This window comes from Elgaria multicarinata, chromosome 3, assembly GCF_023053635.1.
Source record: "Elgaria multicarinata webbii isolate HBS135686 ecotype San Diego chromosome 3, rElgMul1.1.pri, whole genome shotgun sequence".
Lineage (NCBI taxonomy): Eukaryota > Metazoa > Chordata > Lepidosauria > Squamata > Anguidae > Elgaria > Elgaria multicarinata.
Window position 1 is genome coordinate 169448636 of NC_086173.1, and position 13738 is coordinate 169462373.

A 13738-nucleotide genomic window follows, 5' to 3' on the forward strand; every position below is an offset into this window, starting at 1 on the left:
AGTAGAAATAAATGCTTTTGGCACCAACATCATCTGAATGGCTACTAAACAATCCTTAAGGCTTAACTGCTGCTCCTTCCACTTCCCAGGGGCTTTTGAGTTGTGGCCCTTGCTTGCTGATGAAAATGTCAACCTGAGCAAAGCTTTCCACCCTCTGAGCCCTTGTACGGCTTCTCCCCTGTGGGAATTGCAGGATGCGATTTCAGGTGTGTCCTGCAAACAAAGCTCTTTCCGCTTTCTACAGCTTCAAGGACTGTTTGAACGTGCTTTAAGATTCATATTTTGACGTGCTTTAAGATTCACACTGTGATTGAAACACTTTCCGCAAACTGAGCACTGATAGAGCTTCTCGCCTGTGTGGATCCTTGGATGGTTAAAGGTGTAACTGGAACGCTTTCCAAATTCAAAGCATTCACAGCACTTGGATCGTTTGACGAGAGGGATATTGCAATCTGTAACTGAATTGCATTCCGGACAGTGAGCAGTTTTATGGCTTCTCCCCTGTATGAATTCTTTGATGTTTATTAAGGTTGCTGCTCTGACTGAAGCTCTTTCCGCACTCCAGGCATGCATAGGGCTTTTCCCCTGTGTGAACTCTTTGATGTTGATAAAGGCTGCTGCTCTGACTGAAGCTCTTTCCGCACTCCAGGCATTCATAGGGTTTCTCCCCTGTGTGAATACTTTGATGTATATTAAGGCTGCTTCTGCGACTGAAGCTCTTTCCACACTCCAGGCATTCATAGGGCTTCTCCCCTGTGTGAATTCTTTGATGTTGATTAAGGGTGCTGCGGTAACTGAATCTCTTTCCGCACTCCACGCATTCATAGGGCTTCTCCCCTGTGTGAGTGCTTTGATGTTTAATAAGGTAGCTTCTCTGACTGAACCTCTTTCCACACTGCAGGCATTCATAGGGCTTCTCCCCTGTGTGAATTCTATGATGTTGATTAAGGTCGCCGCTCTGACTGAATCTCTTTCCGCACTCCAGGCATTCATAGGGCTTCTCCCCTGTATGATTTCTTTGATGATACTTAAGGTGGCATCTCTGACTGAATCTCTTTCCACACTCCAGGCATTCATAGGGCTTCTCCTCTGTGTGAATTCTTAGATGTTGATTAAGGACGCTGCTCTGACTGAAGCTCTTTCCGCACTCCAGGCATTCATAGGGCTTCTCCCCTTTGTGAATTATTTGATGTTGCTTATCTTGTGAGTTGCAACTGAATTGCTTCTCACCCTCCAAGCACTGAAGTCTTTTTTCTTCCCTGTGAAATCGTTCTTCTATTAATGGAATATCACGGATTTCTAACCCTTCCAAAATAGACTTGATTCCCCACTTCTCCTCAATTTCCGTTCCATGTTCCCTGCTCTCCCTGCAACCACCTGCAAGAAATAATAATAATAATAACAACAACTACAACAACAAGAAACCAAATCGATAAAAAGATATTTGGTTGTAGAGGAAGATCCCAGTGATCAATAGATCAGAACTAGAGGGGCATTCAGCGCTTTCATTTATATAGAATAACTCTTACAAAGGACCTCAAACAATGAACGAACATGAAATACAAAATTTCACAAAATCTGCCATTTTGTCCTAGCTGATTATTTAACTGGAAACTGGACAGGGGGTATTGGACCCTCACGATTCTTTTCAACGCCTCAGTTGATTTGGAAACCCTCCATCATGGCTTCCTCCTAGACCATCTCGCTGGGTTGTAGTATTATTTTTAACAGACTGAGATCTCAAAATGAAGTGCGTCCTGCTGTCTAGTCGTATCTCAAAATGGAAAGCAAACTGTCCCGAGCAAGATTCTGATAATATGCCGAATTCTGCTCTCCGTTGCTTCCTGCGTGGATAACATTGTGATAATATCTGTCACGTCTTCAACATTATCCAGATGCAGTCATGGCAGCAAAGCAAGATGGGTTGGCTGCCAAAGAATCAATATATATAAAAGCCCAGAGGCCTCCTCCAAGCCACTTATGCAAATAGGAGAGAAGGCAGAGGCAGTGGATTGGCCTACTGGTTGGCGATGTCACAATGACATCGCCAACTAGTAGGCCAATCCACTGCCTCTGTCTTCTCTCCTATTTGCATGTTTAAAAATTCTGAGCTCACAGGGCCTTCTATGGAAGTGCCAAGAAAAACAACTGCCATATAGGGAAGTTCCAAGAGAGAAGGCCAGAGGGTGTCTCCAAGCCACTTCCAGGGAACTGCAGCCTTTAATGGAAGTTCGACGTTCTGAAGACAGAGAACTGCCAGGAGCTTCCGGACTAGCAGAGAGGCCAAACCCCTCAAACCTTCTTACCAGGCTGCTCCTCTACACCTGTCTTATCACGGGCTGTTTTGCTAGTAAATCTATAAACGGCCTTCTAAAAATGTTTTGTCAAGTCACCAGAGTGTTTTCCTTCTTGCATTTTAGCTATGAAACCACTTGTTAAAATCGCCTTCAGCCCAAGGCCTTGGAAGGACACTGCAGCAAACTCTCCCAGCAAGCAAGAGAAAACCATCTGGATTCATTCGTCTCCAAGGCTAGATGGTCACATTTGATCCTCCTCCCTTGTGCAGGTTACAGGACTTGACACAAGCTCATTCCACAGCCGGGGTGCCACAGCAGAGAAGGCCCTCCTCCTGGTAGCCACCTGCCTCACTTCTTTTGGCAGGGGCTCACGGAGAAGGACTCCTGAGGATGACCTTAGGGTCCGGGCAGGTACATATGGGAGGAGGCGTTCCTTCAGATAACCTGGCCCCAAACTTTTTAGGTTATAGACTTTGCCTTGTGGGTAAGCCCACGTCCTGCTGGGACTAGACTTCTTGTTTAAACGGATTCTTGCTTTACCTTTTGCTGCATGAAGCTATTTTTGTTTAAAACCAAACTATTTTAGAGTGCTTCTGTTTTATGAATGTGTTTGCTGCTGCCAGTAAAAGCTATCCTGGTTTTGATAAGCTTAATCTTTGGCGAGCCCCTGCCAAAGGAAGTGAGGCAGTTGGCTACCAGGAGCAGGGCCTTCTCTGCTGTGGCACCCTGGCTGTGGAATGAGCTCCCTAAGGAGGTTCGCTTGGCACCACATTATATGCTTTTAGACGCCAGGTGAAGACCTTTTTATTCTCCCAGCATTTTAACAGTCTATAAATAAATTTTAACTGGTGTTTTAAATTTGTAATTTTGCATTGCTGCTGTTTTTATCTGGTTGAGCTTTTATATTGTATTTATATGATGGTTTTATACTGTTGTTTTATACTTTGAATGTTTTTAATTTTTGTGAACCACCCAGAGAGCTCCGGCTATTGGGTGGTATAGAAATGTAATAAATAAATAAATAAATCTTGCTTGGAATTTCTTGGGCCGTTTCCCCAGCTTATTCTGGGCAGACTGCCCAGTAGCAAAACCCCAGGAATTAAGCTGGGTTTTCTAAAGTTATATGCTCTTATCGTGGACAGGATGATGCTTTTGGGAAAAGATGATCAAATGAAGGTGGAAGGTCTGGGCCACTTCTCAGAGATGGGAAGCTCCAACTGGAGTGACATCCCGCTCTTTCCAGAGTCAAAACAGGCATCCCCATCTCAAAGAGGCTGTAAGAAGACCAACAGGTAAGGGTTGGAGAGGATGTGAGTGTTTTACCTACACTTTTGCTTGCATCACCTGGTGAGCTTTCTCTGAACTAGAGCATCCCAAGATCAAGGCCCAGGCACTCCTGTCCTCAATGACATTTGTATTTTGCACTGACACAAAGAAAGAAGAGCTGAAATTCCATCTTCTAGGGCCTGTCAAGAAGGCAAAGAGGGAGCCTTCCTCAGAGGGGTCCCATTCCTTACCCAGAGAGGCCAGGATCCCACGATTCTCCTCCATGACTTCCTTGTGCAGAGTCCTTTGGCCTGCATCCAGCAGAGCCCACTCCTCCTCTGAGAAATGCACGGCCACCTCCTCAAAGGTCACCAGACCCTGAAAGCAGAAAAAGAAATGATGTTCTCTTTAAGCATTATGTAGCAATCCATGAAGGCAAGGATGGTGAGGTCCTCTTTCTGAATGCCAAAACATTGTGAGTGACCGTCAAGGCCTTCCTAGCAGCCATCTTAGAGAGAAGCAAAGGCTAAAGGGGCAGGTTCTTCCAGGAAACAGAGGCCCCTAGGTGTCTCCTACCTGCCCAGGCTGCACAGAAACCGCTTCCACTCCACCACCAAGTGAAGGAGGCCTAGAAGGATCCCCCAGGATCTGTTCACTCTGTCTGTGGGTCTTTCCGCTCCCTGTGAGGAAGGCAAAGAAGGTATGTTGTCATTCTTAAGCATTTACATTCTCATTGTTTTACTGCTATCAATGTTTGTCCCCATTACTAAACAATATTTCCTTTTTAATTTTTTTTAAATAATTACAATAATCTCAACACATCAACTCATTAACCTACAATCATAACAATAAAGAACAAAGAAAAAACCCTACTTAATACAATAATCTAATAATAATAATAATAACAACAACAACAACCATAATAAAAATGATAATAATACAAGGTGCAACCCACCCCCTGGGACCATTATTCTCCACTCCAAAATTGTTACACATCTTGTGATAGTTTACACCTTTTCCCTTTTCCTAATACAAATTTAACAAATGGTTTCCAAATCTCCTCAAAATCATTCCGCTTTAATATTCCTTTCTTACCTTTCATACACCCTGTTAGCCTATCATTACTAGCAATATCCCGGACTTCATCATACCATTCTTCTATTTTATATTCTCTTTGTTCTTTCCAGTTCCTAACAATTATCAGTCTAGCTGCTGTTAGTAAATTAGTTATTAATTCTTTACTATTTTCCGTACATTGGACCGCTTCATATATTGATAACAATGCTGTCTTTGGGCCTATTTCTACCTTCCATCCCATTATTTCATTTATTTCTTTAAATATTATTTGCCAAAACTTCTGAATATTTTTACAATCCCACCACATGTGAAAATACGTACCTATTTCCTGACACCCTCTCCAACAATTTACTGAATATTTCTTATCTATCTGGTGTAATCTTACTGGTGTTAAATACCACCTTCATACCAACAGGATACTTTTTGACTATTTAGGGAAGAGGAGTCTTCCTCCACCCCACAAAATCAGGCTGGAGGAGAACATTCAAGCAGCTCATGCACCTCAGGTGTAACTGTGGGAGGAAGGCCATGGGGAAATATGTGAATCCTTACCCAGTGAGGAGGGTCCTCCGTCACCCTCTTCTAAGATCCCTCTGTCCAGCAGAGCCTCCTCTGCCTCAGGGAAATCTGTGGGCGCCTTGGCCAACTTCCCCTGCAGCTGGAACAGAAGGAATGATCTCAGAGAGGGAAGAAGAGAAATGGGTCAGGCTAAGGTCAAGGGCAGCATTTCCCAATTGGTTTGAATTTTAGTCCTCATTCTAAAGTTGATCAATAGTCCAAGTCACGGAATGCGTTAATTAATTTCTTTATCTCAGGATGTGTCCTCTGGGGCTAAGAGTTCCACCATGGCATAAGCAAAGCTCTTGAACAACCTCTGAAAACCAACCAGGAGGAAAGACAGAACCTCCCAGGCATTCCCTGATATCCAGCATCTTCTGCTGTGAACACACTCTGCCACCGGTTGAAGAAGGATCCCCTCCTTCCCCAGAACTTCACAAACCCATTCATAGGCTATAGCTATCCAGACAAGTAGCCATTCATAGCCTTCTCGCCCAGGAATTTGTTTAGCCCCCATTTTGAACCATCCAAATTGGTGGCCATAACTACATACTCGGGTAGGGAATTGCGTATTTTAACTATGCGTTGTTAGTTTAACTATCCTCCGAAGGGGGCCTCCTCTACAAATTAGGAACAACCATTTTTGAGGTGTGGGGGGGGGATTGGAAATTGGGGCACCCCTTCCTTAGAGAACATGCAAAAACAAGCTGAGATAAGTAATAAGAACACAAGCCGTGTTAGTTATCAGGATGAAATACTCTCACCTGCTCTTTGTCCTCCACCTGGCTCAGGAGGAAGCCTTCTGCCAGGGCCACCGCCTGGGCACTGGTTTCTGCTCCACATTCTCGGACCCAGCTCTCCATCTCCGGGGGCAGGACGACAAGGAACTGCTCCAGGATAACCAGGTCCATTATCTGTGCTTTGGTGTACCTTTCTGGCTTCAGCCACTGACGGCAAAGGTGGTGGAGTCGGCTGCAAACCTCTCGGGGCCCATCTGTGTCCTGGTAGCAGACGTTCCTGAAGTGCTGTCGCTCCACATCTGAGCACGTGTTGCTCCCAGGCTGGTTCTCCTGCCCTCTTCTTTCCCAGGGCTCTGCACTGCTCCCTACCTGGATGTTGAAGGAGACGTTTCCTGCTTCAGGGCCAGCAAAGTTCTGTTCTTCCATCTTTACTCTCTTCTCCATCTCTGCTCCCACCAGGACTCAAAAAGTCTCCTTGCTTTGCTTCTGGTTTCTCTCTTGAGGCAAGGTCTGCACTGTAGGGGGGGGAAAATAAAGAACTTAATTAACTTAAAAGTCAGTAGCTGTCTCAAATGGATCTCTACAACCCCGATCCCACAGAAATCAGACTCCTGGTTGAAAATGAGGTTCTGACGTTAACCCAATTGGAGAGAGGGTGTAACCAGAGCGGACGTAATTAAGAAATCAGTGAATAAACAGGTCTGATGCTGAACCAGGGTTTCTCTCCCCATCCGTTCCATGGCTTCCTTCTAAGCCCTCTCTGTTCCCAGAACTTGAACCCAAAATGGGATGGAAGCTAACAGTGATTTCCACCCACTCTGAGGATGTAACCGGAGGGCTCACGTTATAAGCAAAAGCGCACCAGGTTGATTTCGAAGGCATTGAGACTGAAGGAGACAATAGGGACCCCGGTGCTCCTTAGCTAGATTTAAAACAGGGAGAGGAAACAAAATGTGCACATGGCACCAGAACAGCCTTTGGCCCACAGGTGGGATGTTCCTCCCCCCACCCAGGACCTTTCCGCTTCTGTCCCTGCCAGACACCCCCCTTCTCCCCCCACTTTCTCTAGCCAGGTTTTGTCTTTAGTTTCCTGCAAGTGTTAATTCAGTCGAGATCTTCTCACACCCTACAAACAACAGGGAATGTCTCGAGAAAAGGGAGTCATCCACACACACCCCAACCCTCCCTTCCAGGATCCCCTAATGATAGGGAGGGGAGGAGGTGCAAGGAGGGGGTCTCCTGGAGGGGGGCCGAGTGGGTCAGTCAGTAGGCAGGAGGACTCTGGCTCTCTCTTCCCACCCTCCAACTCCCTGCCCCAAACCTCCCTCCCTCCCCTGCTCTGCTCCTGTTCTGGGTGGGTGTCCTTCCACCCCCTTTCCCTCCCCTCCACCCCCTGGGACCCCCTTGCATCTTGCACCCACCTGCTCCTCTGCAAGGGAAGAGAGGCTGAGGCTGTAAACTTCATGCAAACCTCCCAGGCTGCTTTCCCAAGGGTGGGGGGGAAGACGGAAGTGAGTGCATTCAAACAGCCTTGGCTCTTCATGGGCCTCTCTAGGACCCAGCACACTCGTTCTCTTTAACCCGTAGATGGAGGCAACACCAAAGCGCTGCAGAGGATTCTTCCAAATGCGGGCCGGGGGAGCCTGGCGGGATATTATGGGATGACAGCAGCATTGCACGCCCACAGTCCTCCCCCTCGGGACAGCCCCTCTTTCTCCCCCTATCCTGTGGCATGAACCCCTTCGCCCCCATCACTTCTCCTTCCTTCCTCCCTCTTTGCCACTTCTGGCAATACAATCCTTCACTTCACTTCCATCCCGTTTAATGTAGGGTGACCCTATGGAAAGGAGAACAGGGCTCCTGCAGCTTTAAGTGTTGCGATGAAGAAGGAATTTCAGCAGGTATCATTTGTATATATGGGGAACCAGGTGAAATTCCTTCTTTATCACACGTTAAAGCTGCAGGAGCCCTGCCCTCTTTTAAATCTGGTCACTCTAGTGTAGCTCCTGCACTTTAACTGTTGTGATGAAGAGGGAATTTCAGCAGGGGTCATTTGTATACATGGGGAACCAGGTGAAATTCCTTCTTTATCACACGTTAAAGCTGCAGGAGCCCTGCCCTCTTTTAAATCTGGTCACTCTAGTGTAGCTCCTGCACTTTAACTGTTGCGATGAAGAGGGAATTTCAGCAGGTGTCATTTGTATATATGGGGAACCAGGTGAAATTCCTTCTTTATCACACCAGTTAAAGCTGCAGGAGCCCTGCCCTCTTTTAAATCTGGTCACTCTAGTGTAGCTCCTGCACTTTAACTGTTGCGATGAAGAGGGAATTTCAGCAGGTGTCATTTGTATATATGGGGAACCAGGTGAAATTCCTTCTTTATCACACCAGTTAAAGCTGCAGGAGCCCTGCCCTCTTTTAAATCTGGTCACTCTAGTGTAGCTCCTGCACTTTAACTGTTGCAGTGAAGAGGGAATTGGTCATATGGTCACCCTTTTTAATGAATCATAAACTGCCTGGAAAATGAGGCAGAAAAATAAAAGCCTCTTTCATGCAGGAAGGAAACTTTTAGGAAATCGGAGGATGGATTTTGGCTCAACATTACCTGCACACTTTCCCTGGAGCTGGGTGAAACACAGCCCCGACTCCTCACACCTGATACAGGGCTTTCAGGGAAGGAGAAGTGTTGCCAGCACCCTGCGTGAGATACAGCATGTGTCACCCCTCAGAAATGTAACATTTGGAAGACCCTAGCAATGGTGCTGAACCCTGTAAATTGCCCAGAGAGCTTTGTCAAAGGGGTAGTATGCAATAATAATGATGATGATGATAATAATAGTAGTAGTAATAATAATAATAGTAATAATAGAGCTGAGCCAAAACTTCTCAGAATACATTTCTCACAAAAAATCCTGATTTTTCTCTTTTCTTACTCCCTAGAAATAAAAGGACAGTTTGCAGAATTTTCTCCATGTTTTATTAAACCATTTTTTTGGTGGTGGCTGCATTCCCTCCCCTCAACGCTCTGGAGTGATGCTTGGTATACAGGCCATTGTGGGAGACGCAAAATGGGGTCCAGGCTGCCAACACAGTTGATGCTGTCGCCGCCTGCAGTGGCAGTGCTAAATAGCAATGCTATTTTGGGCTGCTTTAATAGAAGTATAGCTTCCAAATCGCGTGAGGTACTGGTTCCCCTCTATTTGACCCTGGTTAGGCCTCATTTTGAGTATTGCGTTCTGGGCACCCCACTTTAAGAAGGATGCAGACAAGCTGCAGGGGGTTCAGAGGCGGGCAATGAGGATGAACAGGGGTCTGGAAACAAAGCCCTGTGAGGAGAGACTGAAACAACTGGGCATGTTTAGCCTGGGGAAGAGGAGATTGAGGGGAGACATGACAGCACACTTCAAATACTTGAAAGGGTGTCACACAGAGGAGGTCCAGGATCTCTTCTCGATCCTCCCAGAGTGCAGGACACGGAATAACGGGCTCAAGTTAAAGGAAGCCAGATTCCAGCTGGACATCAGGAAAAACTTCTTGACTGTTAGAGCAGTACGACAATGGAACCAGTGACCTAGGGAGGTGGTGGGCTCTCCCACACTAGAGGCCTTCAAGAGGCAGCTGGACAACCCTCTGTCAGGGATGCTTTAGGGTGGATTCCTGCATTGAGCAGGGGGTTGGATTTGATGGCCTTGTAGGCCCCTTCCAACTCTGCTGTTCTATGATTCTATGCATCCTGTGATTTTTTTTTAAAGGCTCATACTTCAAATAAAACATTGTCCTCATTTTTTCTCTTTTTTCTTTTTTGGTTACATAGGCCAAACAATATCTAAATTTGCTAACATTTCAATTTCTGCTAAGTCTTAAAATATTAGTGGACCAATTGCTTCTTTAATACACCTTAATTCATTGCTTACAATTCCCAATTCCTCGCTCGCCAATTGACATCCCAAGACACCCTAAATTTCATTTCAGACACATTAAAAGGCAGCCTTGTTTCCTTAGATCTGCGCTCTCCAGAGCCCGGTATATGCCGATGGAGGTCTGCGCCCATTATCTACGTTGACCCTGTTTACATGACATGCTGAGCCACTGCGGTTAAGCACTTTGAGCTAAAAATTACGGCATAGCGTATTGTGTGAATCCTGACTTAGCAGGTCGTGTGACCCATTCCTAATCATGTTGGCTGAATAAACATGATTTAAACACACAGACTAACCATTTGCTGCCAAAGGGTTAACGGCCTAACCATGGCTTAAGGCCCATTATTTACAAATTCAGTAGGTTTCCTTCCTACACCTTCAAACTTGTCTTTGATTGTCCTTGAGCTATCCTTAAATTTTGGGTCAATTAAGGAGTGCACTCTGCTATGCTCTCAGATGGCACCTTTCAAGATGAAGGCTTTCCCCATTCTTATTTATTTTATTACATTTATATACCCCTCCTCCCCATAGCCGAAGCTCTCTGGGCTGTTCACAAAAGTTAAAATCAGTAAACATTTAAAAAGTATACAAAATTTTAAACCATCAAAAACATAAAAACAACAGTATCCATTTGAAAACAACAGGTCTGGGGTCCATTAAAAACAAACTTAGCGTTGTTGTATGTTGTTAAATGCCTGGGAGAAGAGAAAAGTCTTATTATTATTATTATTATTATTATTTATTTATTTATTTATATAGCACCATCAATGTACAGTCTTGACCTAGCACCTGAAGGTAACAGTGTTATGTGAACCGCCCAGAGAGCTTCAGCTATGGGGCGGGATACAAATGCAAGGAATTAATAATTTATAAATTTAACAAGGCTAATCTCTTAAAACACGGATTTCCTAAATCGATTTACCTTAGGGCATGCCCACCACAAATTTATTTATTTAAAACATTTGTATCCTACCCTATATCACTACAATCTCAGGGTGGCATACAGATAAAATTCTACAATTTAAAATAATAAATATACACAGCTAAAAACAAATCAAACCATTAATCAAGTTAAAACCTATAAAAAGCAGTAAATGCATGAAGGTTCCCTCCTAACACTCCGGGGATACCCCAGGACTCACCACTGATCATTTTCTTGGTGTGAGTTACCATCTGTGGGTCAGTTTTACCATTACTTCCCTATTTTAAACTGAGATTGTTTTAAGCGGATACTTATCCTGCAAAGCACTCCAAATTTCTTTCTCTGTGTGGATTCCAGGGTCTGTTTTCCACACCGTCCAGAGTGGGTCACTTATGCCTGTTTCAGATGCTACAATTCAATGAGGACCACAATTATGCATCCGAAACGGCAAGACATTTATTGGGTCTGTTCACAAGACACCAAAAACCCTGCTGGTTAAGGCTTTTTAGTTAAGACTTCAGGTTTCAGATGTGTGCAATGCAGTTTGCTAAACCCTGGTCACTTTCTAATCCCAGTCAGACCTTCTACAGCAGGGAGTAAAGTGTTGGGAGTCACCGCACAGCTTGTGGTTAGTGCTAATCCCAGAGAACGACCTTCCCCCTAACCACAGTCTCTGAAATGTCGTCTAAACACGTGCAGTGAAACTCACTCAGACTTTATCCCTTTCATGTGAACCAACTTGTTTAGAAACATATCGTCTTCCATCAAGGGAATTCTATGTTGGAGTTGGTTGGTCTCAGAATATCATGCCAAAATCGGGAATTACACCACTACGCTTCTCATATTGCTTATCTAAGAGTAATTGATGTAATCAAGGAGCTTTAGTACATAAAAGAAATAAATTTATTGGTTTCTGCCAATATTGTAGTGGGTGTTTAGTGATGTTTGAAATAGAAATAAATGCTTTTGGCACAAACATCATTTGAATGGCTACTAAACAATCCTAAAGGCTTAACTGCTGCTCCTTCCACTTCCCAGGGGCTTTTGTGTCATGCCCCTTGCTTGCTGATGAAAATGTCAACCTGAGCATCGCTTTCCACCCCCACCCCCACCCCCACCCCCGAGCCCTTGTAGGGCTTCTCTCCTGTGGGAATTGCAGGATGCGATTTCAGACGTGTCCTGCAAGCAAAGCTCTTTCCGCTTTCTATAGCTTTAGGACTGTGTGGATCCTGTGATGGTTACTAAGGTTCACAGATGTAACTGAAACGCTTTACAAATTCAAAGCATTCATAGCGCTTGGATCGTTAGACGAGAGGGATACTGCAATCTGTGACTGAATTTCATTCCAGATTCTGAGGAGATTCTGGCTTCTCCTTTGTGTGAATTCTTTGATGGCTCTTTAGGTGTCTGCTTCGAGAAAAGCTCTTTCTGCACTTCAGGCATTCTTAGGGCTTCTCGCCAGTGTGAGTGCTTTGATGTCGCTTAAGGTGTGTGCTGCGAGCAAAACTCTTTCCGCACTCCAGGCATTCATAGGGCCTCTCTCCTGTATGAATGCTTTGATGTCGCTTAAGGTGTGTGCTGTGAGCAAAGCTCTTTCCACACTCCAGGCATTCATAGGGCTTCTCCCCTGTGTGACATCTTTGATGTTTATTAAGGTAGCTGCTGTGACTGAAGCTCTTTCCACACTCCAGGCATTCATAGTCCTTCTCGCCTGTGTGAGTGCTTTGATGTTGATTAAGGTAGTTGCTCTGACTGAAGCTCTTTCCACACTCCAGGCATTCATAGTGCTTCTCCCCTGTATGATTTCTTTTATGTTTATTAAGGTTGCTGCTCTGACTGAAGCTTTTTCCGCACTCTAGGCATTCATAGGGCTTGTCCCCTTTATGATTTCTTTGATGTTGATTAAGGTTGCTGCTGTGACTGAAGCTCTTTCCGCACTCCAAGCATTCATAGGGCTTCTCCCCTGTGTGACTTCTTTGATGTATATTAAGGTGGGTGCTCTGACTGAAGCTCTTTCTGCACTCCATGCATTCATAGGGCTTCTCCCCTGTGTGACTTCTTTGATGTTTATTAAGGTTGCTCCTGTGACTGAATCTCTTTCCACACTCTAGGCATTCATAGGGCTTATTCCCTGTGTGAGTACTTTGATGTTGATTAAGATAGCTGCTCTGACTGAACCTCTTTCCACACTCCAGGCATTCATAGGGCTTCTCCCCTTTATGATTTCTTTGATGTTTATTAAGGTTGCTGTTCTGACTGAAGCTCTTTCCGCACTCCAAACATTCATAGGGCTTCTCCCCTGTGTGAATTCTTTGATGTATATTAAGGTGGGTGCTTTGACTGAACCTCTTCTTGCACACAAAGCATTCATAGGGCTTCTCCCCTGTATGAACTCTTTGATGTCGCTTAACTTCTGCGTTGCAACTGAATTGCTTCTTACACTCCAAACACTGAAATCTTTTTTCTTCCGTGTGAAATTGTTCTTCTACCAATGGAATATCACGTATTTCTAAATAAATCAAATCAATTAAAAAAAATTGGTTGGAGAAAACAGCCTTCCAAATATATTAACTATTCCCCAGTGATCAATAGAACAGAACTAGAGTGGCATATAGCACTTTCACTTATATAGATTAACTCTTACAAAGTACCTCAAACAATGAACATGAAATACAAAATACTCAAAATCTGCCATTTTGTTCTAGCTGATTATTTAACTGGGAACTGGACAGGGGGAATTCAACCCTCATGGTTCTTTCCAATGTCTCAGTTGCTTTGGAAACCTTTCGGCATAGCTACACTAGTAGGAAAATTCTGAGAAAGGAAGCCCTGTCGAAAGCAAGTGGGTTAAGATGGAGGGAGAAACTAGACTGTTAAGTGTGTGGCAGTATTGTCCAGAACACCCAGCCAGTCAGAAGACACGGATGATGCTTTTTGGAAAAGATTATCAAATGAAGG

At 44.6% G+C, this 13738-nt stretch overlaps 5 protein-coding genes and 1 pseudogene across 4 annotated transcripts in view; 3 read left to right on the plus strand and 3 right to left on the minus strand.

Moving 5' to 3' along the window:
• The window catches only part of LOC134396367 (zinc finger protein 883-like), a 73513-nt gene extending 66082 nt beyond the window's left edge, over positions 1-7431 (minus strand). The window contains exons 1-2 of the mRNA XM_063122843.1: positions 7360-7431; positions 5963-6453 (exon numbers count right to left, since the gene is read on the minus strand). Coding sequence (XP_062978913.1) covers positions 5963-6382 — 420 coding nt within the window. The 5' untranslated portion in view covers positions 6383-6453; positions 7360-7431. The remainder of the gene's footprint in view (positions 1-5962; positions 6454-7359) is intronic.
• The window catches only part of LOC134396268 (uncharacterized), an 853762-nt gene that overhangs the window by 339687 nt on the left and 500337 nt on the right, over positions 1-13738 (plus strand). The window lies entirely within an intron of this gene.
• Positions 1-13738, plus strand: part of LOC134396322 (zinc finger protein 420-like) — a 412724-nt gene that overhangs the window by 315653 nt on the left and 83333 nt on the right.
• LOC134396318 (zinc finger protein 345-like) overlaps positions 1-13738 on the plus strand; it is a 334491-nt gene that overhangs the window by 271229 nt on the left and 49524 nt on the right. The gene's annotated exons all lie outside the window — the stretch shown is intronic.
• LOC134396306 (zinc finger protein 420-like) overlaps positions 1-13738 on the minus strand; it is a 140401-nt gene that overhangs the window by 15955 nt on the left and 110708 nt on the right. The gene's annotated exons all lie outside the window — the stretch shown is intronic.
• LOC134396365 (zinc finger protein ZFP2-like) overlaps positions 11661-13738 on the minus strand; it is a 100918-nt pseudogene continuing 98840 nt past the window's right edge.